The sequence below is a fragment of the Ahaetulla prasina genome, chromosome 3 (genome assembly GCF_028640845.1).
Source record: "Ahaetulla prasina isolate Xishuangbanna chromosome 3, ASM2864084v1, whole genome shotgun sequence".
NCBI lineage: Eukaryota > Metazoa > Chordata > Lepidosauria > Squamata > Colubridae > Ahaetulla > Ahaetulla prasina.
The window spans coordinates 50,459,356-50,486,181 of record NC_080541.1 but is presented as its reverse complement, the minus strand read 5'-3'; the positions used below and the strand labels follow the sequence as shown (position 1 = coordinate 50,486,181).

At 33.9% G+C, this 26,826-nt stretch overlaps 1 protein-coding gene across 10 annotated transcripts in view; it reads left to right on the top strand.

The window, feature by feature from the left end:
• Positions 1–26,826, top strand: part of SNTG1 (syntrophin gamma 1) — a 258,438-nt gene that overhangs the window by 183,678 nt on the left and 47,934 nt on the right. For all 10 annotated transcript variants that reach the window (XM_058175673.1, XM_058175672.1, XM_058175668.1 and 7 more), the window contains 3 exons: positions 1,552–1,590; positions 16,704–16,820; positions 17,351–17,422. In XM_058175673.1, the coding sequence (XP_058031656.1) occupies positions 1,552–1,590; positions 16,704–16,820; positions 17,351–17,422 (228 nt within the window). The remainder of the gene's footprint in view (positions 1–1,551; positions 1,591–16,703; positions 16,821–17,350; positions 17,423–26,826) is intronic.

Sequence of the window (26,826 nt, the reverse complement as noted above, 5' to 3'; positions counted from 1 at the left end):
AATGGTCTAAAGTATTCTTGCCTCTAGTGCAGGGGTCTCCAACATTGGCCACTTTAAGACTTGTGACTTCAACTCCCAGAATCCTGGAAATTCTGGGAGTTGAAGTCCACAAGTCTTAAAATGGCCAGGTTGGAGACCCCTGCCTAGTGAGACAATTGATATGCTGAAAGTATTTTGATAGCTCTTTCCTTAAGTTTGCCTTGTTTAGATCTCCCAAAATAATGGCCAGTGAATCAGGGTATTTGGCTTCAGCCTCCATAATTTGGTCAGTTAGAGTTCATAATGCATTGTTTAATTAAAGCAATGCTAAAAAAAAATTTATGTCCCATTTTTTATGCAATAATGGGTTGCAGAAGATAACAAGGTTATTTGGGGCACATTTTACTTTTGTCCTTTTGACTTATAGCACACAGATATGTGGTTTACCAATCTGGATTGCTCCATGTAACAACCCCCCCCCCAATCTTTGTACAAAAGCTGGATATTTAGAAACAGGCAATTGTCTAAAAATATGTAGAGTTAGGTGCAGCTTAGTGTCTTTTTTTGTTTGTTATATCTTTGAGTTATTTACTTCGTATTCTTAGTTCTGTTTTGTTCTATCTGTATTACGCCTTTCTCTGGAAGTGCCTAAGGTGAATGTATTCAGAAGTATTTTACAGTTTTCTCAAAGAAGACAGTATATTTTTAACCAGAGAATAATGTGGAGTAGAATTGCATTGTGAGCTTAATAGAGACAGCATAGAAAATACATATTGACCTAGAATGAGTTCAGATCTATTTTAGATCTCAAAAGCCAAATGAATATCATTCTTTGGAGATTTGTTATTTTTCTCTTTTCTAAATAGTTTCTGGAAGCGTGAAGCTGGATCACATCTGTTATGTGATAGCCTTTTGTTAGCATTCATCTGTTCAGTATTTACCTCTCAGTCTATTTTACTTCTCTGAATAAAAATATCAATTTTCTTCCGATTATTGCCATACAAAATATATGTTTAGAAAAAAGATTATTTAACAGACATTTACAAAATTAAATTCATATAAAATCAAGTAAACTGAAATGATACTTTAATAGAATAATAATAACATGTGCAATAATAATTACATTTGATAAGAGGACATTTAAGTACAAAATTCAAGAATGACTTTTTGTCAATCCACCAAAATAGACCAGAGTAGAAAGCCAAGCATGTGCATGTTAAGTTTTATTATAAGATTAGTCAGAGTGTTGCTAGTCTAAATGAACTTCCCCCTTGGCTTCTCGAGAACAGAGGTTGATGGTGGTCTTGAAACACTTATTCAGATTTCAGGTTTGGTCCAGACTCAGATTACCTTTATCTCACTGTTGTCTTGAATGTAATTCTTTCCCCTGTTCCCCAAGGTTATTTCTTCTGCCCTTTACACACCTTAAAATTATTTTTAAAGTGAACAAACTATTAATATGTATATCAGTTTCACAGAGGAAGTATGTAATAATGCCATTTTGTTTCATGTGACTGAATCATAATTGAATCAATTTATTTATTAATCCATTTTTCTTTTTTACTTTTATAGATTAAAAAAATCAACAGGAATTTTCCCGTAAACCAGCAGGTAAGGAATGAATATATGTTTTGAAACTTTAATTCACAGTTGTTCTATTTCTGGTAAAATACAGGTAATCCTCGAATTACAACAATTCATTTAGTGACAATTCAAAGTTACAATGGCACTGAAAAAAGTGACTTATGACCATTTTTCACATTTACAACTGTTGCAGCATCTCTGTGATCATGTGATCAAATTCAGATGCTTGACAACTGACTCAGACTTATGACGGTTGCAGTGTCCTGGGGTCATGTGATCGCCTTTTCTGATCTTCTGACAAGCAAAGTCAATGGGGAAGCCAGATTCACTTAACAACCATGTTACTAATTTAACATCTGCAGTGATTCACTTAACAACTGTGGCAAGCAAGGTTGTAAAATGGGGCAAAACTCACTAAACAAATGTGTCACTGAGCAACAGAAAATTTGGACTCAATTCCTTTCCTTTCCAGCAGGCATGCAATATGGCTGCTGTTGGGTAGAGAAGGGAGAGAGAGATTGAAAAACTGACTGAGATGTCATGGAATATTGAAAATGAAGATCATGTGATCATAGCAGTGGCCCAGCACTGAAACCTATAACACTGTAGCAGCCTAAACTTTCCCAAAGTTCCTCCCACCCACACCCCTGGAGTCATGCTTCCCAGATTTTGGGAACATTCTAAAAGATAGTCTATTTGAGGTACTTTGGTTCAAAAAATACAGACCTATGATGCATCATTTCACCCAGCTAAAGGTCATAATAATGAGAGATTGTGTGTGTGTATGTATGAAAGGCCAGTTAAAAAAGGAAATTTCTATTGTATTCAGAAGGGAAAAGGCTTTATTAGACAACATGAAGGTGACATATGAGGGCTTCTATATATGGCTTGCCAAGTTAGGACACAAAGCACAGGTGTGTTAGTTTTCTTGGAATACATCACTCCTGAGCAGCTGTTTATCAGTAACTAAAAAGGTCAGCACATGGGAGAGATGGAAAAGCAGTACATTTTGAAAAATTACCCATATTTATGTAAGAGGCCCTACAGAATAAAGAGACTCACATCAGTATCAAGCCTAGGTTTCAAATTATCTCTGCCTAAAATTATTTTTTGCACTTTGTTAGAGCTTCAAATAATGTTTATTGCTAATCCCAGCATCTTGAAATTGGTGGTAACGTTCTAACCGATCAAAAGACAGTCAATGTTTTTTACATCATTTAAATTTCAGTGTCTGAGATATGAATGAAGACTGTATGTTCTCTTTCCTAAATTTATTTCATGCTCTTAAAAAGGGAGTAAGAAAATAGAACTTCCAATTTTCTTTTCTGAAAATTTGTTTTTGTAGGTTTTCACATTCGCACTATCAAAAGGTTTATGCTGATAATCTCTAAACATGTTTAAAAAGATTTGTCTTTAGAACAATGGCTTAATTATAACAACTGTAATAGCACTTTTATTTTCCTGGTATTTATTTATCAAAGGAAAAACATATACACTGGAAAACAACAGGAAAACTAAAGAAGCAAACACATTAAAAGTTTGTTCTAATGTGGCCAACCAACTGTCCTAGTATCCCAGAACATGGATCGGAGAGGGAGCCATGCTGAATCCAGGCTTTTGATCACTCTGACTTCATGAATTGGTCCAACCTTTTTTGAAGCTAGTGAAGCTAGTAGCCAGCACTACAAGTCAATTAATTAATTAGGCCTGCAGCATCCAGAAGTATTGGGGTAGAGAGGAGAATGTGTCAAGAGAGAATAGACTGAAAAAACAGAGGACACATTCATAAAATACTCTTTTAGGTATTTTACTAAATAAAAATAATTTTAATTTTTTGTAAATGTTGATGTTCAAAATTCAAATTCTGCATTCCCAGACTGACATGTATTGAACATCTACATCTAAAAATACATTTGTCCTACAACCATCTGTTATCAAAGAACACAGTGATCAGCCTCATTATGAAGAGGAAGGCACAAAGCTGAAACAACAATGCTAAGTATGTATAAAAACACATAGGGGAGTTGGATTCTTGCTGTTAAATTAAGCAGAAGTGCACACCAGGGTGTCAATTATGCAGTGATAATTCCTGCATATTTCATTGTCAGCTGTCTGCAACTAAACATTTATTGTTTTGCATAGATGGGAGCTTGGGCTGCATTTGTTATAAAGGCTTTGTTTATGAAACAATAGGATTCCTGCAAGAGATTTGGGAGGAGAACAAGTGGGAAAAAATTATAACCACTTTAGATTCTCTTGAAAAGGACATCAGTCTATGATTGGGGTTCCTTTGGAGGATTGTTACCTGCATTGTTGCTTTTATAGACTCTTATGTAGGTATAATGACAAAAGTTCTAAAAGTCTTTAGGCATTTCTATATATTGCTGTCTCCATTACTCTTATTAAAATATGTGCAGCATAGACAGTTTCTTAATTGGACATTTCTAAACATACTTGGGAAATAGGTTCTCCCCATCTGAAGATTTCAGTATTGGAACATAGAGATGCTGTAGGAGCTGCAATGAGAGCTATAGAACTAATTTGAGGTCATAGGTTACTGAAAGTATTATAGGTTTTCACACATACAAGTTGTATTGCTTTTCATGATAATATATTTTATAGTCAGTAACTAAAAAAAAGATTTTTAGAAATATCTGATTATTGGTCATCTTTGATTATCCATTAGACACTGAGTTTATCTAGAAAACAAAATATCAGACTCTTATTTGTTCTTTAAGATGACTTTTTAAAATATTGGGGTAGAATTTCATATCAGGCAAAACTAACAGTGAATTATCTCCTTTAGACTGTTGCTCTTTGTAAGGCAGGTGTCTTATAATAATATATGGTGAAATAATAATAATATATGGCTTGAGAGGGGTTTTTAATTCGGTTTTAAATGGGGTTATTTTATATTATGTATTTTATATCTAAATTTAGGCCACATTGAATAAGTTTTTTAAATAGTTTTTATTGTAATATATTGTATTGTTTTTACTTGGCTGTTCACCGCCCTGAGTCCTTCGGGAGAAGGGCGGTATAAAAATTAAAATATTATTATTATTATTATTATTATTATTATTATTATTATTATTATTATTATTATTATTATTATTATTAAATGTTATTTTTATTTGAAATTTTGATATTGAAAGATAAGTTCCAATAAAAAATGTTATTTTGAAAATTGTTTTATTGCTTTATAGATATGCTTTTAGAAGGCATTCATGAAGAAAAATAATTTTGACATTCTTAATATAGTTTGAAAGCAATCTGGCATTATTTTACTTTCAATTTCTATTGAAATCCTGTCAAATAATAATGAATACATTCAACCCAGTGCCACAAACCTCCAAATATATCGCCTAACATAATAGCCATGCTGTTTATTGTAGGAGTTGCAGGATAGAAAAACTATCAGTGCCTTGAGTCTTACCTATTGACCCAATCTGTAAAATATGGTATACATGCATCTTATAGTTTCATGTAGTTTATAGAAATTATGGACTTTAAATTTCTTGATATTTATGTTTGGTCCATATTTCTACTGAGGCAGGTTTTCTTACTGACAGTAGAAGATGCATTTATGATTAAAGAATCAACAATAATTATTTTGATAAATATAGTTAAATATTGCAGACTCCTCTATCTATGGATTTTAAGAACTTTACTTTGCTAGAGATGCAAAATCAGGCAGTTCAAATCTTCAATTTGTTCACTTCAGCAAAGATTCAAAGAAGCATGCCCTCAAAGCTGATTTCTGAAGCAATGTGGGTTTTTTGATTCAACCATGCTAGGAGAATCACCCAAGTTGGTTTCATCTGGGCTGTTTGCAGCTCTCATCACATACTGTGGCATTCCAAGGGTGGGAGAGGTTTCTATGTAGCATCTGTAATAAGTCTCTTCCAATTTTTGTGCTGGTGGAAAAGGTGACAATTCTCTTTATAGCATTTGCTGAAAGATGTAGGAATAAGGTGATATAGAAGGCTGGATATCTCTTCGCAAGAGGAAGAGCATGAACAGAGCACAATAGAAATATACTATTGGAGAACAGAGGCTTTGACCAAACTTCCCCCACTCAAGCGAGATGTGTTCTATATTTTGCTAAATTATGGTGATGTTAACAAGAAACCAAGCTTGTAATTGATGATTTTGAGTATGTACTCAAAGATAAATTTGGGGAGAAACAGGAGGGCATTTTTTTTAAAATAAGCCATCCTTTTAAGAAATGTGGCTTGTATACAGTAAATAAATTAATATCCTGTGCATCTCTTATTTGTCTGGAAGGGAAAGGCACTATAAATATCCAAAACTTCCATAATACAATCTCATGATTTTTCTGGGAGAGAGATATTTTTCTACTTAAGGAAAATATTGATCAAGAAAAATGTTGTTCAGAATTTATTCCTTGCAGTATCTACATCTGGAGTAAATAATCTCCTTTAGCTTTTGTTTGTGACAATAGAACAGAAAGTACTCTATGCATTTGTTCCTAGTGAAAATGAAGATTCTTTGCATTATACCTCATATGTTCAGAGACATGTTTTTTTCCAAGGCAAATTGCATTGCCTCTACCTCTCCATGATATATAATATTCATAGAAACCAAGCTAGGTTATTTTTCGCAAGTTGAACAATGTAGGGTTGCTGCTGATTTTCTTCTTCCAAATCAATCCCCCTTGCTCTGCTTAAAGGCTTTTTATAGAGGTTATATTTTGAACATTTTCAGCCCATAAAAATATCACTGGTGTTTGTATGGGGGTGATAGTTTAGGGAAGTTCCTTTATCCTTGGATTCCAACAAAACTTTGTGATGGGTATAATTCAGGGGTGAAATCCAGCAGGTTCTGACAGGTTCTGGAGAACTGGTAGCAGAAATTTTGAATAGTATGGAGAACTGGCAAATACCACCTCTGGCTGGCCCCAGAGTGGGGTGGGAATGGAGATTTTGCAGTATCCTTCCCCTGCCACACCCACCAAGCCACACCACGCTCACTAAGCCATGCCCACAAAACCAATAGTAAAAAAATTTGGATTTCACCACTGGTATAATTACTTTAGTATTAAAAAAATTGAAACAGTAGTATCTGAATTTGCATTTCTCTTTGAGAGAAAATATGCTTTATCTAATAGAATATGGAATAGATTGGTTATCTGGGAAGGAAACATGATAGGATTTAGTTTAATTTAGCTTTGTTTTTATTAAAAAGAATCAGTACCACAACTGGTTATTCATGGTGATGGACTTCTGTCATTAGCGGAAATATGGTCTCCTATTGCAAGATTAATAAAAAAAGAAACCTGAGAGGAAATATATATTAACCTGCCTAAAACCTTACAGTAGTTTTCTTTCTGAGTCTACATCTACCCTTATGCTGTACCCTTAATGTTAATATTAATTTAGTATACTTTCAATGTATGTCAGGTTCTATCTTTCAAATATAAATCTGAAATATATTTTTTAAAGTATTGATTCTGAAGAACAAAGATATTATGAAATGTTCAGCTGTTAGATATTGTCAGGAATTTGAAAAAAAATCAATAAGAAATGAAAACAATGTTTTGGGGAGAGGAGAATTTAGCTCAAACATTAGAACAGTACTTTTATCACGAATAAAAGCAAATATAGGTGTCCTGGGATAATGTTGCAAAATCCAATCTGGGTCAGTCAGCGGGACCAGAATATTTGATAAATATTTTTAAAGTATTTTCTTTTGCAGTATCCTGCCCCCACCCCCCACAATCCAAATTTATTTTATTTATTTTTTTGTACATCTGGGTGGAGCTGTTTCAGAAACTAGCATAGTTTTTAAAAAATACATAGAAAAGCATAACTGTACATTAGGGATTTTCAAAACCAGAGCTCTCCTAAAGACAAACCAGAAACATTGTGAATAATTAAGAATCAGTGTGCATAAGGAACAATTAAATAGTTGAGAAAACACGTTTACAAAGTTTTGATGTGTTGTTTACAATATCAGTGTTGTTAACTGCATTACAGTAAACTTCTTTAATTTAAAAAAGAAATTTTCAGGTGTAAGCAAGAAGAAATATATGTATATATATTGCACTGGCTACCTGTGGTCTTTCGGGTGCACTTCAAGGTTTTGGTTACCACCTTTAAAGCGCTCCATGGCTTAGGGCCCGGGTACTTACGGGACCGCCTGCTGTTACCTTATGCCTCCCACCGACCCATACGCTCACACAGAGAGGGTCTTCTCAGGGTGCCATCCGCCAAGCAATGTCGGCTGGCGGCCCCCAGGGGAAGGGCCTTCTCTGTAGGAGCACCTACCCTCTGGAAAGAACTTCCCCCTGGTTTGCGTCAACTACCTGACCTTCGGACCTTTTGCCGTGAATTGAAAACGCACTTGTTTATTCAAGCGGGACTGGCCTAAATTTTTAAACTTTTTGAATTTTAAATAATTTTAATTGGGGTATTTTTATGAATTTTATGGGTTAAATTTGATGGTTTTAAATTTTCGGCCATTTATAGAATATATTATTTTAACTTTCTGTTTTAATTTGTATATTGTATTGTTTTTTATAATCTGGCTGTACACCGCCCTGAGTCCTTCGGGAGAAGGGCGGTATAAAAATCTAAATAATAAATAAATAAATAAATAAATAAATAAATAAATAAAAAGTATGTATGTATATATGTAAAATGTAAAATATGTTAGTTTACCCATGAAAGCATGCATTATCAAAAGAAACAATGACCAATGTCAGTAATATATCCAAATCTCTTTTGGTATAAATAATAGTGCTACTGCTTGCAATTTTGAAGAAATACTTGTTCAATATTTATTTTGCCATCAGCACTCTGCAAATAACATTAACTAACAGTGGCTTGGTTTTGTGTTTTCAGCTCCTTATCAAAACCTCAGAGCAAAGAATTGTCACAATTTACTTCTAGGTTTTCTGAGAGGTTTTCTAATTGATTATTGAACCTTCTTTCCCCTGGGCTTACACCTAATTGTGTAACTGATATTACATTAGTTAGATGAAATGATCATTACCAAAAACTGGGAAGACTGCTTTTAATTTTTTTGAGCAATGTTATCTGGATTGGAAATTGAACTTTCTTATTCATAGGCTTGCTTGAAATTCTTCTTCAACACCTTATTATTAACTACTCAAGTTCCTTGTAGTGCTATTTATATAGCATATATATAAATAAATGTTTATTGTAATGTTTTGTGGGGATGACCTTGAGGGATGATTGGAAGAGATGCTGCCTAGGAAATGATCAGACAAGAGTGGGAGGAACACAGCAATTGCTTCACCATAATTGATCAGTCTGTAAAAAGAGACAGTGGGAGATTTGTACTTTTAGACTTGCAAGATTTTGTTAACATAAACAAAAAACATAAAGTAGTATTAGCTCATCTAGTTGTGTTTCCTCTCTGGTTTATTTGGGACAGCTTATACTCAAAAGTCATAAAGCTGTTTATATTGTACTCTTACATAAAAGATTAAAATGAGAAAATATTTTTATCTCATAATAGCGGCAGAATTATAATTAAATTTGTGTGTATATAATCTAAAGTTTGAAATTGAATTATATTTCTTGATTATTTTATCCTCTTTCAGCTAGAAGTGCTGATTTCTCTTGGTAAGATAAATGATATCTTCTCTGCTGCATAATTATGTTGTCATTTTTATCTTATATCTTTATTGTCAGATTCAATTAACTTTGATGTTTATGTACCTAGTTCTTTTTTACACAAATTTGAATTTTAAAATATTTGAAGAGTGATATATTATAAGATGCAGAAACAGTAGATTTTTGCAGTGTTAATAATCACTTGCAATATGTTTTATATTCCCTTGAGGCAGATTTATCTGAGATCATTAAACATTAATTAACGCATAGAATCTTTTGTCTATCTCAAAATGCAAGAAAATAAAAGTGAGATTTCCAACTAAGAACATATTCCAACTAAGCATTAATTAGACTTAAACTTGAGAACATTTAGCTGGGATTTCTGGAAGTTGTAATTTCATAACAGAAAACACACCTTCTCCCAAATATTAATAAAAATGATTTTAAACTTGATTTTAAGTGTAAATGAAATAATTCACTCTGTTGATAGGTATAGCAAAAGCATGAGATAAAGGATATTTAGATAGATTAGGTGAAAATTTGTAACTGCTGAAAAAAGTTGAAACAAGTTATTGTGAATGTTAAAGTAGAATAGGTTACAATGATTAATTTTCAGAGTACAAGCAATGACTGGGTTATTTGTGCATAAACAAAAAGCTAAAAGAATACTTAAGTCTTCAAAGATCTCAACTGCTTTAGAGTATTCATAACTAAATAGCAAGCTATTGTTGGTAGCTACAGAGGTTGATACAGTATTATTTAGCTATGCAGACATTAGCTATGGCTTTAAATGAGTGCTGCAGGAAATTAAAAACTCACCCAAAGCTAGCTTTATATCCAGTACTTAGCACTAATAATTTATCTCAAGCTCAGTAAATCTTCCAAGCTTCTGTGTATCCTGGTTTAATTTATATTTTGCAGCTATGATTTTTACAATGGAAAACATTCTGCTATTGATTTTAGAAGAGAATGAGAGGAGAATGCAACATAGTAATATATGATAAATCCTGGAGTAAAGACTTAAAGAAGTACAAAACAAAGGCCTGTGTAAGATGACTCTGTTGAGATTGATAAAGAAGGTTCTATGTCCTTGAACAAAATATAGAATTATTTTGAAAGAAACACAATGGAATTCTACTAGTGGTAAATGAATGATAACATTTCTACTTATTAGAAATAAATCATGTGACCGATAATGGAGAAATATTTCACATTCAAAAAAGTTGGATGACTTAAAATTAGATATACATCAATTTATGAAGATAATAACAAGTACAGCATAAGAATATTGTTTAAATATAAATAGTGTATACTATTCATATTGTTTGGGTGGTTTGTTTTTAATCTTGTAAGATTCATTTGTGTAAGTTAGATGCCTATAACTAACTAACTATATATATATATATATATATATATATATATATATATATAAAAGCAAAGACCTACATATATATATATATATATATATATATATATATATAAAACCAAAGACCTACATATATATATATATATATATATATATACATATATACACACATATATATATATATATATATATATATATATACATATATATATATATATATATATATATATATATATATACAGTTACTTAGTTAGTTAGTTAGTGGAATATATATATATATATACACATATACACACACACACACACACACACACACACACACACACACACACATACAAGTTGGAATCCAAGTAAGAGTATGACTAACTGATGAGAACTAAATAGCTTGATCTATACTGGTCTCCCTTTATTTCTTTATCAGCAAACAAAAAGTTGGTATATATATATATATATAATAAAATGTGAAAATCAGGTACATTGCCATAATATTTGACCTACTTTATAATTTTATTTATTTATTTGTTCATTCATTTATTTTGTCAAACACAACAATATATATAAGTATAAGCATGAAATAACCACACAAATTGAATACAACCAAAGGGAGCATTAGGACAGGAACAGTAGGCACCCTGGGGCTCTTATGCACGCCCCTTACAGACCTCTTAGGAATGGGGTGAGGTCAACAGTAGACAGTCTTTGGTTAAAGTTTTGGGGATTTTGGGATGAGACCACGGAGTCAGGTAGTGCATTCCAGGCATTAACAACTCTGTTACTGAAGTAATACTTTCTACAATCAAGATTGGAGCGGTTCACTTTAAGTTTAAATCTATTGTGTGCTCATGTATTGTTATGGTTGAAACTGAAGTAGTCTTTGACAGGAAGGACATTGCAGCAGATGATTTTATGAGTTATGGTCAGGTCATGCCAAAGGCGGCATAGTTCTAAATTTTCTAAATCCAGAATTTCAAGTCTGGTGGCATAAGGTATTTTGTTGTGATCAAAGGAGTGGAGGACTCTTCTTGTAAAATATTTCTGGACACGCTCAATTGTATTAATGTCCAAAATGAAATGTGGGTTCCAGACAGGCGAGCTGTAATCGAGAATTGGTCTAGCAAATGTTTTGTATGCTCTGGTTAGTAGTGTAATCTTTCTGGAGAAGAAGCTAAGCAAGATTAGGTTTACAACCCTTAATGCCTTTTTGGCGGTGTAGTTGCAGTGGCTTTGGCACTTAGATCATTTGATATGAGAACTCCAAGGTCTTTGACGGAGTGAGGGTCATCTACAAGGTCATGTCCTTTCCGTAGAGGATAAGCATACTTTTTCTTATAGTGGAAAGTTTGGGGTTGGAACTACAGGTACATTAAATCATTTGAAGAAAATATTGTCAGCATGACTGCTGGAGGGATGTAGTAAATCATGTTGTGAAGGTATAATCACTGATAAAAGTTGAGAGCACTTTCCTTCTGTGTTTTATTTCATATACAAGGAGGAAATATAGAAAAAATGAGAGAGAGAGAGAGAGAGAGAGAGAGAGAGAGAGAGAGAGAGAGAGAGAGAAAGAAAGAAAGAAAGAAAGAAAGAAAGAAAGAAAGAAAGAAAGAAAGAAAGAAGTATCAAAAAGGAGATACTGTTTTTCAGTACAGGTTCTTCCTCTCTCTCTCCCCCTCCCTCCCTCATCTACTGCAAATGATTGGAGAAAATAACTGTGTAGCCAGAAGAGCATAAAAGTTTTCCTGCCACCAACAATAGCTAGTGGGATGAGAATACACTGCCATCCAGTAATTCTGAAGCTCAAGGATCATTAGTGGGAGTGACAGAAAGCACTCATGTTCAATCCTATTCCCACCTTCATAAGAGACAGCTGGTGAAATCCTTCAAGACAGAGATGATTATACATTGGCTAGGATGGCCCCTCAGGTACCTTAAAGCAGTGGCAAATCATGAGTCATGAAGAAAAAGTCTCTGACAAGAAAATAGATAAATTGAGGGTTATGTCATGTAATAGATATCAGATAGGGAAAAGATATTGTGTACAAATTTATAAAAGCACTGGAAATAATAAATCAGGAAATAACAAAGATAGCCAAGAAAATGAGTAGTTAGGAAGCTCAAATTGTATACTATAGGCAGACTCTCTAATTTCACTGAAATCAGAAATATTTTGACCAATCTATCAAGGAAGTGACTACAAGGAAACCAGTGAACCTGATAAAGAAGAAACAGTGCAGTTCTGGGGGAAACTATGGGACAACCCAAATAAATACTACAACAATGCATCATGGATAAAGCAGATAAACAAGGGAGGAAGCACACTGAAATCACAGAAAAGGTTAGTAGTGGGCACATCTGAAAAATGAATTCTTAAAATATAAGTTCAATGGCAGAAATACCATTGAGGTGATTAACATCTGGACAACTCCAGTCCTTAGATATGCAGCTGAAAAGTGGATTGGACTCAAGTAGAAATAAAAGCCTTGGATAGGAAGATTAGGAGAATAATGACAGTGAATCATATACTTCATCCACACAACCAAAGACCATAGATAGGCATGAAATTTTTCAAGAACATCAAACAGTTGAAGAAGAAGAAAGGACATTGGCAGAATACCCTTCACTGTCTGAAGGATAGTGAAGAAGAGGCACTAAAGCTATTTTGCTGTGAAGGCTTACTGAACACTAAAGAGGCTACACTGAGAAAGACCAAAGATGAATAAAAGAGAGACATAGCAAGGCAAGGTATTACATAGCAAGTAACTAAAGTAGCTGCCATGCAGATAACTACAAGACCTGGCAGTGACTAAGAGCAGGAAAGCAAGAAAGAAATAATTCTGTCTGCATTAAAAGAGCCTTACAAACATAAGTCTGCATACAAAGCCAGCATTGAGAAGACAGCGACAGGAAATGCCTTCTCTCCAAAGAAGCTGAAGAAATACCTAGTTGGACCACCTAATTAGCTGCTGCAAGAGACTGACTACAAACAGTGGCATGACAAAGCAGCAACAATGGTGCATTGAAATAACCGCAAAAAATACTATTTGCCTGCAAATAAGAAACGTTGGGACCACAAAAATAGAAAGTAATAGAAAGCAAAGGAGAAAAAGGGGATCATCTTATCTTTATCTACTCTGAATCTAAATTCAAACAGACAAGACACTCCAGACCTAGTAATTGTTGATAGAACAAAGAAGTCTGGATAATGGACATGGCGCTACCTGGAGACAGCAGAATAGAAGAGAAAGAAATGGAGAAAAATCACAAAGTATAAAGATATGTAAATAGAAGTAGAATGATTGTAGCAAAAAAAAAAGTTAGTTCCAGTAGTAAAAAAACACACCTTGAGTATAATTCCAAAACATCTGGAGCACTACTTGAACACCATTGGCACTGTGACAAAATCACATCGGTTAATTGCAAAAGGAAGCCTTACTTGGAGCACTTTATATCCTGTGGTGGTACCTTCAATATTATTAAACAGTAACATCTGCTTATCTCAGGTCCTTGGGAAGGACTTGATAGGTGGATAAAAATACCAAAGCCAGTCTAAACATTTGGCTGACTGGGTGACCAATCTTAGTAATACAATATACCTGGGTATCATCATTATTTATTTTGTTCATTGACCAAAATATTCAGTACTAACATTAATTTCTTGGTTTAACATGATGCATCACTGAGTAAGTGAAATTCATCATTTTAATAAGAGGCAAAATTAATGTGAATCACAAATACAAGGAACAAAACATCAAACCAGAAGTTTCACAAGAGGTCTTTTTGAACTGTAATGTATAAATTTAGAGATGGAATTATTCTATGATGGAAGTTGCTAGCGTAAGAAACTTTTTGGATGATTCAGAATGGAAAAATAATATTTAAAAAAATTACAAGAAAGTCAATTTTGGTGGAGGATGGAAGGGTTAGTTTTTGTTTTTGTTTTTGTTTTTATTTGAATTTATATCCCGCCCTTCTCCGAAGACTCAGGGCGGCTTACATTGTGTAAATGTGACCACCCGAACCTTAATAGTATTGATGGAGTAGTAACGATGCCTGTGCTCAATATTCCACATTCATTTCACAATCCGGTTTATAATCCCCTAAAATTATATTTTAGTATTGTAAAATCTTCTTACTGACTTAAAAATCGTGCTTCATCATTTTGAAGTAATTTTACAGAAACTTTGCCTTGAGTAGCAACAATATGAATTTTATTATGGAATAGCAGCAGAAGCTAAACCAAATGTATAGGATTAAATTCCTCATTTGAATTCTTGCTTTAGGAGGAAGCAAATGAATACTGTTTCTGGTATTTTGCATTAATAATTTGACTGCGGTTATGCAGTCTGAATCAGAAGTGCCTTTTTATGATTATAAATCTTTAACCAAGAATGGGTTGTGTGTAAAATCACTCTAATCTCACGATATAGACAGACAAGGGGATAATGTTTCAAAGGCAATTGCTGTTAAGTTTCATGAATGCTTTAGTACTGGGGAAAAGTCCTGTACAAAATATCATTGAATTTATACAGAATAAATTGCTTTGTTCTGTTTGGACAGTATTAGAATCTTTATCATGTATCACAAGCTCTTTCAAGAAAACCTACTTAAATGAACAACATTTCTTACTACCATATTAAATAGCCTCTGTTTTTAATCATTCATGGTTAATTTTACTTGTATATACTGGGTCAAAATTGTATATACTGTATACAATATATATATACTGTATATACTGGCTCAAGATTGAAAAGCAGATTCAGTTTTCATTACAATTAATTAAGTACCTAATTAATAGGTACTTAAAGGGTTATTATCATTTAACAACTTGATGAATGACAAATATAAACTATTCAATACAGTTTACTATAACAAAGTTGTCACCTTTGCAAGAATCACAGAAGCAGTAATTTAAATCCCATCTAAGCATATTTATTGCAACTTCATCCTCATGGCATCATCCCATAAAACCAAGCATACTTTTTTATTTTCCTTTTTCTTTCTTTTCTTCTGGAGAAAATGCCTACTAATCTCTGTATAGTTACAAACAAAGCTGATGCAAATTCAGAATGTGATTACTTACTGATATAGCATGAGTCTGTACATTCATCATCATATATTGTATGCACAGTTGGGGATTTTCGCAAGATGTGATTTTATCCAGTGAATCTCCAATTTCCGTATGATTATGTAAATCGTCTGTTAGGGTTATAGTCTTCTTGAATATTCAATGTGTGTGTCTTTTACATACAGTAATATACAGTGTGTGTCGTTTATATACAGCCAAAACTGTGGAAACCTTTTCTAACTATTTTCTAAAACTAGCTAATAACACCACTTTTTTTTAGTAGTACCATAAAATTATATATCAATGGAAAGATAATTTAATCAAGAATGTAATGCAATAACTTTTATGAAGGATTTGCTATTAGAATAACAGTTACAGTATAAAGAAGAAAAGTGAAACACATAGAAAAAATGAGATATACAAAAACTATCACGTCAGTTAATATTTAGTTGGTAATCTTTAGCATGAATTATGGCCTTACAATGTCTTCCTATAAAGTTTTTTTTGTTTTGTTTTGTTTTATTTACATTTATATCCCGCCCTTCTCCAAAGACTCAGGGCGGCTTACAGTGTGTAAGGCAATAGTCTCATTCTATTTGTATATTTACAAAGTCAACTTATTGCCCCCCCAACAATCTGGGTCCTCATTTTACCTACCTTTATAAAGGATGGAAGGCTGAGTCAATCTTGGACCTGGTGGGACTAGAACCTGCAGTAATTGCAGGCAGCTGTGTTTTTAATAACAGGCTTCTTACAGCCTGAGCCACACCGTGGCCCTTCAGTGACCAAGTCTTTTAGATCTGCAGCTGTTATAATGTAAAACCAAGATTGAATGATTGCTTCTATTAACTGGGTTTTATTGCTGGGTCGTTTCTGACTAACAAATTTCTTTTGTCCGCTCCATAGATTTTCAATTGGGTTAAGGTCCAGGCTATTCCCAGACCATTCCAGCAATGGAATATGATTATCTTGAAACTCAAAAAAAAAAAAGTGGTGTTCTTAGCCATCAAACCTCAAAAATACACTTTTCCCAAAAGGTTTCCACAATTTTGGCACTACTATAAATGATAATCTGTAGAAAGTAAAAATATGCTGTTTTTTATGCCAGATAGTCTACATGGGTTGGACTGAGGAACGGGAACAAGATTCTCTTCAGGACCGAATGTACACACCAAAGTTTCTTGCACTAAGGGGTTCTTCACTTTATAAATTTTTAGCACCTCCAGTAAGTATCATTCTGTATCTTGTTTTATAATTAAATGTACAGGTCAGGAGGGAGGGTACATTGATTTGGAGGTTTTCTGTTAATTCAGGAATTTTCATTCAATACTGTAACAGGAAGGAAGTATGAAAAGATGACAGAGAAAAGATAATGGTGAAAAGTCAATAATGATAGCTGTAATGGGGAATGATTTATAAGTACAACTTTAATGGAAAGCTGATCTGAAAATAGATCCTACTCATATAATTTATATTCATAAATTAAAGAAAGTCTTCCTCCTTTTGCAGTTCTTCCGTTTTCATCAGGAGCAACTTAAAAATAGCTCTCTTTCGATGTACCAACTTCCAAAGCTAGAAATAATTCACATTAGATAGCTAAAAAAAAAAAAAAGTCACCACTGTTTTTTCTATAAATCATAGCATGCCTTCTTGCCATCTCATTGCATATGCAGGTGTAGGTGGGTTGGTGGAATTGCTTTTCAAAATTGTATGGAAAATCAGGGTAATTAGTTTTTGTATATATTTTTATTCAAGGTTACAACGTGGGACTGGACCCGGGCTGAAAGAACATTTTCTGTATACGAGATCATGTACAAAATATTCAAGGTACGAAGAATAAAAATAAATTTCATTTATATAATTAAAAAGAATAGCCTAGATATAAAGCATAGCTGAATTTCCACAGAAATGACCACTGGGTAGAAATTAGAAATTATTGCAATATGCAATATCCTAATTCCATGATGGCGAACCTATGGCATGCATGCCACAGGTGGCACACAGAGCCGTATCAGTGGGTACGTGAGCACGCGCAGCTAATTTTTGGGCCTTCGAGGCCCACCAGAAGTCAAGAAACAGGCTGTTTTCAGACTCCAGTGCTCATGTGGAGGGGTGTGTGGGGCACATTGAATTATGGGTGTAGGCACATACATGCATGCCCCCCTTCCAAGCTCCCCCACTTTTGGCACACGTTGGCAAAAAGGTTCGCCATCACTGTCCTAATTTCTTTAAGATCATGGCAAATTACTCTTACTTCAAGGGGAGAAGGGCCCTAAAACTATTTCAAGCACTCTTCCATTATAATGGTATGTGGGAATGATTTTGGGAGACCAAAGGAAGAACCACAGACCAGACAATCATCATGCAAGAGCTATTTCAGTCCACAAAAGAAGGGGAGACCTGAGAAGCATTTCAGAAATGACCCTCCCTTTTTTTCTGGAGAGTAAAAGGAGGGGAGAAATATTTTCAGACTTGAAAAGTTAATGTAACTTCACAATAAAGACAGAGTTAGTATTCATAGTTGATGCTTCTTGTCTAGACTACCTTGAAGGGCTAATGGCCATGAGGAATAATGAAAAATCAAAGCAAATCTTTTACTCCTTTATTTTTATCCTAAGGTTACAAAAGTCAGGCTAGTAGGTAGCTCATTTCTACATACCATCCAGCCCTTTTGCTTCTCAAGGCTACCAAAGCAGCAGTTTTTTAAGTATATGGGCAGAGGTGGCTTTTCATATTATTAATATTCAAAAGTATCATACAGCCCTTGATCACAATTAAGTCAATTTCCATTGCTAAACAAGACAGTTATGTGAGTTTTATCCCATTTCATGACCTTTCTTGTCACAGTTGTTAAGTGAATCACTGCAGTTTTTAAGTTAGTAACACAGTTGTTAAGTGTATCTGGCTTCCCCATTTACTTTACTTGTCTGAAGTTCACAAATGATGATCATATGACCCAGGGACACTGCAACTATCATAAATAAATGCCTGTTGCAAAGTGCCCAAATTTTGATTATGTGACCAGGAGGAGGCTGCTAAAGTCGTAAATGTGAAAAATGGTTATAAGTCACTTTTTCTGTGCCATTGTAACTTTGAAGAGCCATTAAATGAATGGTTGTAAGTTGAGGAGTACTTATAGCAAGGTGTCATCACGTGATACATCGCAACTTTCCCCTCTTCATCAAAACGGGTAGGCGTGGTCAGCATGTGACGTGTCCGGCCTGCAGGCTGCGAGTTTGACACCCCTGACTGTGAAATTCAACTGACTTATAGTGTTAGTGAAAGAAGTTTTAATAGTATCAATTGTGAAGTTCAACTATTCTTATTTGATATTTTGTCATCTGTGCTTTTGCATTTTGTGAAAACATAGTAAACTAGAATTTAACTACACTGTTAAATGTACAGACTTACATCAAGCAAATAAATAGTAATAACCTATTTGGAAGATATTAAACTATTAGCCAGTATTTATGTGTATGTATGCAAGAGTACTTCCATATACAATATTTCTGGAATTGTTTATGCTGAAGTATAACTGCGCTTCACAATATATTATCTCTGGAATTATATATGCAGAAATTGCTGTTTGGCTAATGTCTTTTACTAAAAGCTGAATTCAGAATAGTATTTTGCTAAATGCCACTTCATGATATCTGGTGCTAGCAAAATAAATTCATATTTATCACAAAGTTATGATATCTTTACAGAAAGTGCTAGATATCTTTGCGAGTAATTGGATCCTGGTAATTGGTCATTCAGCTCTGAAGTTATTTGTCAGCAACATATTTCTTTAAGCTTAATTTAATATTCTTTCCAATCTTATAAATAGTGTCTAGTGAGTGTCATTTAAGCATGAGATACGATCCTGGGTATACTGTGTGCATTAGAATATTTTTCACATAAAAAGTTCCATGAAAGCTATAATTAGTACCAATCCAATCCCTTTGAATTATGTCAATTTATTGAAGGAGACATAAGTGCCTTATATCCTAAATCTGCTCCTTTCTTTCTGCTTTTGGCTTTCATGTTGCATGCCCTAGCATTCTTTCCAAAGATAGTCTTTTCCTTTTTAAGTCCTTTCTTTTTTTGACAATCTGTCTTTCTCTCCCTAATGATGCCTCTTGGCAATAGCCATTTGAGCCACAGTCAACTCTACTGATAGCATTATTTCTCTGCTTAACTGAACACTAACTTCTGTCAAGGCAAATTTTATATTGGTGAGTTGAAAAAAAAAATCAATTCTGTTCTGGAGTTTGCATGTAACTACAATATAGAAAAGTAGAATGGAAGTTACAACTGAAAACTATCAGATTGATGTCATCTCATTTTGAAGAATGGTTACAAAACTGTTCATATAGTGAAGAATATAAAATATTTCAGTCACCCCATGGAATTCTATCAGCTCTTGGTTCTATCTATCCAGTGATTTTGATCAATGAAATAAAGTCATAGAAGAAATCTTGCACAAATCTGAGGCCATTTTCTCATCATTAACCCAAGATCATAATTTCACTCAACTATACAAAAGTATGCTAATGTAAATGTTTTGAATACTCTTAAGACTCAATTGTCACAATTCAAAATAAACATTCCAGTACAGCGGAGGGTTGTGAAAAACTCACCCAAATAATTAAAGGCCATAATATTAATTACTTAATTTAGAAAACTGACCTAAAACAGGAATTGGCCATTTTTAGTTTAGAGCAGATGTGAGAATTACTGAAATTTAATACAGAGAAAGCATACAATGAACGTTGCTTTGGATTTGGAACAGAAAAAAAAATGCTGGGCTAGATTTTGGATTTTTTGGTTCTTGTACCAGAAAACATTTAAGTTGGGATAGTTTGACTTTATCTTCTATAGTAGGGGCACAGTAGCTCAGCGGTTAAATATGCTGAGCTTGTCAGCTGGAATGTTGGGTAGAAGTTGGGTTTAAATCCTAAGCACCACGTGATGAAGTGAGCTCCTGTTACTTGCTGCAGCTCCTACCTACCTAGCAATTTCAAAGCGTGAAAATGCAAGTAGATAAATGGAGATGAGCATGGCCCCCTAGAGTTGGAAATGAACTCTAGGGGAAACCTTTATCTTTACAATCTACAGTATTTTTCTCTACCTCAGGAGCTAAGCAGTCTTTTCTGACCCCTACCCTTTAACAATTCACTCATTCTTTTCCCATTCCCAGGCCAAGTTTATTCCTTCATGATGCGTGTTTTTAGGACTCTCTGTTAACTTGAAAAATGAAGCTTGTTTGTAATGAAAATGAGGACATGCATATTGGTTTTGGAATTGGGAAGCCAATGTAGGTCTAAGATTGGAGAATAGTTTATTTTCTTAAAATAAAGCTATTTTTATTTGTGAACTTGTATATTCTGCGATCATCAAAATTTATTCCTAGTCACCCACATAGCAGCACTTTCTTTGCTAAATTAAAAAGTAGTAGTGAATGTAGAATGAACAAACAAAATAGAACGAAGCTATCAATTTTAATAGCTCTTAATTTCTTACTTTTTTAAGCTCTATTTTATTATGACTGCATTTGTGTTTAAAACCTCTCTGTGTAAAAAAAATTACAGAGAGGCTTTACCACTTACTACCATTCATATAGTATGCCTTTTGTATAACCTTAAAATATTATTTGTCTGATAAATATAGTCTTTGCAAACAGTTCTTTTATAGTGTAGTTCAAAAGCATCTGGATTGGAGGGAGCCAGGGAAACCAAGATGATGACTATGGCCTCTTGCCCAGAAGGCCTTTTTCAGTTACTTATCGGATTAAAGCTATGACATAAAGTAGGTCATGGTAGATGGAGAAATTTATTTTTGCAAACAAAGGGGATGTGGTTCTTATTCTGGAAGCATTGTGCATTTTGTCCTCATATTGTATCCCTCTCATGCAATGTGCACTGGGCCCATTTTATTGTAATACATTCCACAACACGTACAGATGACATTCAATCAAGAAAGGTTATAATCTGACTTCCGGTGGTGCCGTAGGCCTTGGAGACGGTCTTTTCGGACCGTCAGCCCCGTGATCTCATTAAAGTCGTTCAGACAGCACTCATCAGCTGTTTGATGGCTTGGAAACCTTTCACTCGGGAGAAGAGGGAAAGGTGAGCTGCCAGGCGGAAGTAGAGCTCCCCGAGAGCCCCAGAAAAAATTCTAGGGGCAAAAAGGGTGAAAGCTCCCTATTTAAGCCTGGCAAAATCTCCGGATCCAGGATCCTCTGCATTAATTTATTAATGCAGAACAAAATGCCGAGACCATCTCTGCTATCAAGATGAAGATCAATCTTAATTTACATTAAGCAGACGGAGTAAAGGCAGGAGGACAGGCTGATGTAAGCACCAGACCTCAACTCAATCTTTGAACGGTACTTGAGAAGAAAGGGCGTGAAAATGAAAGTTAAGGAAGTCCTCGTTAGCATCGTTAGCACCCTTAACTCTGTTTAAATTTGCTGGATTTTATACTTATGTGAAGAAATGTTAAAGAGAAAAGTTGAAGGACTGCAGAATTGATTTACCCAACCCAAATAAGGAGTTTATGAACAGATTTGACTTTGTTGCAAAATATAAAGTTTAAGTAAGATGGCTTCTGTGCAATTAAAGCCTGCTGTTTCTAAGGAAACTAGTGCCTCGTTAGCTCAAATATATAAACTACAAGAAGAGTTGAAGGAATTTTTAAAGGCTCAAATTTTTGCTATAGACCAAAGGTTTAAGGAAATTGAAGAGAAAATAATGAAAGTTAAAGATACTCTTGAAGCTCAGGACGAAGATATAAAAGAAGATACGGTGGCAGCATTTAAAAGTTTTCTTGAATACACAAATCAGCTGGATGAAAGAGTTGAAGAAGTTAATCAATTAATTTGGACTTAAAAAATAAAATAGAGGAGCTTCAGACTAAGGTAGAGACTGCAGATGAAGAACAAGTTTTGTTGCAATATAGAGTAATGGAATCTGCATTGAGAGTGAGAGGTTTGAAAGAAAATAAGCGAGAGAATTTAAAAGATGTCTTTGCAGAGGTTTTTGCACAGATAATTGGACAGAAACCTGTAGATTTTAAAACGCAAATTGAAAAAATCTATCATGTTGATTCATGGGTTGCAAGAGAAAGACAGTTACCAAGATATGTAGTGATTTATTTTACAACTAGGAAGATTAGGACTGAGATTTTACAAGCTTCTTAAAAAAATAAAACTCAAATATTACGACAAGAGGTATTAGTGCTAAAAGAAATTCCCTCAAAAATTTTAAGAAATAGAAAAGAGTTTGCTTTTTTGGTGGATGAATTTAGAAATCGTCAGATACGGTTTAGATGGGATGTTCCAGCTGGATTAACAATAAATTATGCAGGAGAGAAATACCGACTTAATATGGTGTTTAAAGCAAGAGATTTTTATACTAACGTATTGAAGGCTGGAACTCCACCACTGCTAGAAGTTAAAATGGGAAGAGAAGTGGAAGTGGTTAAAAAGTGTGAGAAGGTAGCAAAGCAAATACAATCTAAAGTAGAGGCTGTGACTAAGGAAGAAAGGTTGAAAGCAGCAGGGGAAGAGCAAAGAATGATTGTAATTACTAAACATAAAGAACAAGGAGTAAAGAAGCAACAATTTCAAATGAAAAGAGCTTCTTTTTATGGGAAAGGGTAAATCACAAGCAAAATTTTTGGATATAAAAAGTAGAAAGGATAATTTATATTTGGCTTTAGTAAGTAGTTAATTAGATAACTATAAAACTCAAGGGAAATTTTTTTTCTTCTTATATAAAATGCTTTATAGATGGTATTTGGAAATTAAATTGGGGTGTATATGTCTTAATCTGTAACTTAAATGTGGGAGATATATTATATTGATGTTATTTTATTATATATGGTAGGTTTAATTATGTTGGACAAAAATTGATGTTGGGTTATATAAAGTGTTGGGAAAAAACAAAAAAGAAATGGAATTGGTTAAGGCTTGTACGACAAAATGTACAATAAAATATTTGGTAATTCATTGATATGGAAATAGGGGGGAGGAAAAAAATGGGCTAAATGTTAATTTTATATAAGTTAAAAAGTTAAGAGAGAAAATTTTATAAAATGTTAAAGTTTGGTTGATTATATAAAAAAAATTAGAAGAAGATAATGTTTATTTAGTAATTGATGTTATTGGGTATGGATGTTAAAAGTACTGAACTGTTGGAAGTGGTGGAAACTTCAGTGTACCTGAATGAATACCCACAAGAAAATATACTGGAATGAAGAAGATGGACTGATTACAATTAGAACAATTATTGGATGAAGAAATATCAAATATCTTATGAACATTTCCTTTTTTTTCTTTATTATGGAGAAGGAGAGTTAAGGTTATAGGGGAGGGATGGGAACTTATGGATAATTAGTGTATTTTAGCTTATGATTCTTAGATCTTATACCCTGTATTTTGATCTGGGAAGTCCGGGGGGGGGGGTGAAGATGAGTGGGGGGAGGGGAGGGGGATGTATTGATTTTTTTTTGTAAAACTCTTTAATTAAAAAAAAGAAAAAGAAAGGTTATAATCTAAATCATACTCAAAATATTTTCTGTAGTTTTTTACTAATATTATTTTGTAAATGCTGATGTTTTTTTTGCATGTTTATTCAAATATCTTGGTTGCTGAGTTTGTTACTGCTTTAGTCAATAATGTACCTAGAGTGTCCATGATATCATCTAGACTGAAAAGTGTGTGACTCAGCTTTGTAACTCATCCCTTGAAGAAATAAATAGTATTTTTAGTTTTGTTCACATTATACTCTCTATCTTTGGCCCATCTGATCCTCTAAAATATTAAGTTTTTCCATTTATCACTAAGCAATGTTTGAAAGTGGCATCTTCTATTGGTGATCTTAGAATCAGAGCTGAGATTGAGAGTATTCTTATTATAGAATAAAGCTCTCAAATTGCAGGTGGAATATTGCAAGTGGAAATATCAAACATATCTGCAATGGCATTGGTATTATCAACCAACATAACCAAGTCTTCAAATGCAAAACAACCAGAAGGTTTTGACCTAGAGCTAACAGTATGTAGGTAATGGATTTGAAACTATTAGAACTTGGTAGCAATACATAAATCAGAATAATCTGTAAGCAGAGAGGAAGTAATATGAGAGAGCAACAACTGACAGATTTCTCTGTTTCAATTCAATGAAATGCTTTGCTTGGCATTTTGTTCAATTTGAATTTTAGGACTGACTTAGATAGCTTTTAGCTTTTTCTGCCATGGGGATAATGTTATGGAAAAGATTTAGTGGGAATACACACATATTAATTAATTGTGTAACTACTATCTGCTAGAAGAGCTAGAAAGATAAAAAAAATTCTATTCTATTCTATTCACTAGACAGAGGGAATCAATTATCTTACTCATTATAAAGCTGCAGCCTTTGGAACGAATGAAACTTTGCCTTAAAATGTGGGCAATCGTAACTGGTTGAATTTAAACCTATCTGGTTTGACATTGTGTGGTTGTAGATATGGTTTTTGTTTAGAAACATTATTGAACCTTTTATGCCTTCCCTTTCAAAATCTGTTCCATGCATATTTCACAAATGTAAGATTGACAAAAGGTTCTTGTAACAGAAGACAAGTATTGCTATTATTATACTAGAATATTACAAGTACAAGCATCACACTATTTCATTTGATGAAAATATCATACATATATCTACTTGTCAGGTATGAAAGATCTGGACCACACATGAAATTCCAATTAAACTGAGTTACTAATTATGCCTATGTACACAAAACTATTGAACTACAGTTAGCATTATCTTGATTTAGATAAGGGTCAACAGAATTCAAGAGGGGTTAGACTTGGTATGTTTGTGGCTACGTAGAGACTCTAGGTTTATGCCTCTTTTGATTCCATCCCCAGGTTCTGTCAATCATTCTCTTACACTGCTTTTACTATGGGGAGTTTTGGTAGCTAAATTAATAATGGAATTTTGGCTTTTTCCTCACATTTGTATCCTGCCTTTTTTTAAAGGAATTTCAACCATTAAATTATCTTTGGTAGGATAAATAGTTAACTGTGAAGGCTATTAAGTGACAGTGAATGCTAATTTATTTAGAATTACAGCTCAAACCAGAGATTAAAAAATTGAATAAAAACCCCAGGTGAATTGTATGTAATAAAAATTCAGGTGAAGAATCTTGTGACACTGTGCTTTTTGTTGTGTTGTTCATATGCATTTAACCAGAATTGGCCAAAGATTTTAGACAAAAACAATATAAGCTTTTGCCTTTAAGGGATACCAGCAATAAAAACTTCTGAAATGTATGACTCGATTATAAAATTTGATAAACTTTCCTTGTTGCTTTAGAACTTTCTATGCTTTTCAAAACACCTATCCACCAAATCGGTTGAATGAATGTGAACAGCATAGCAATCAGGATTTGTAAGCCATGAAAAAGAAATCATTATTGCAACTATGTACCTCAGGAAGCTGATAATATTACCAAAGCAAGATGAAGGCTGATAGGAAGGTAATGATCACGTGAGTTGTATGATTATCAGCTTCTCAAATTTATATCCAGAAAAGGGATATGACTGCCTACGGTGTCAAAATGATTGGAATCCTTAATTATAGCTTAAAAAAGCTTTGGTATCATTTTTTTTACCATGTTCCCATCACATTGCCTTCATCTCATCCTGAATTGATGATGAATCCATGAATGGCAGGCCTTTATCATTCTTAGCTGTTCTGATATTAAAATTGCCTTTATTGCCTTTATTCTGATGTGATCCAAAGACAGTCTCAAGGTATATAAAAATGGTTAGCTTTTGTCAACCTTTACTGTGGAACAAAATCAGAGTACAAGTACAATCAGAGGCAAGTTAGGAATCAGCAGTGAGAGAAGGTGGATACTTTTCTTCTGACCCAACATAGAATAATGAATAAAGAGCACATCAATTCAATAGTGGGAAAGGGTTTTCTGTCTCAGTATGTTGTGCTGCAATACACAGGCTAACACTATTGAATATGTTATTAACAAGTTTATTGAAAAAAATGAGACTAACCTCAGAGGTGGGTGGGGGGACTGGAAACCAAGTCTTCTGAGGAACATTGCAAGGAATTGTATATGTGCAGCTTGCACAAGGGAAGACTGAAGAGAGAGATGAAGCAGTCTTTGGATATCTAAAGTCAGAGAGAGTAAGGAATAGACTTGCTCTTTATTGCCTAGAGAGAAATGCTAATGGGTTGAAACTAT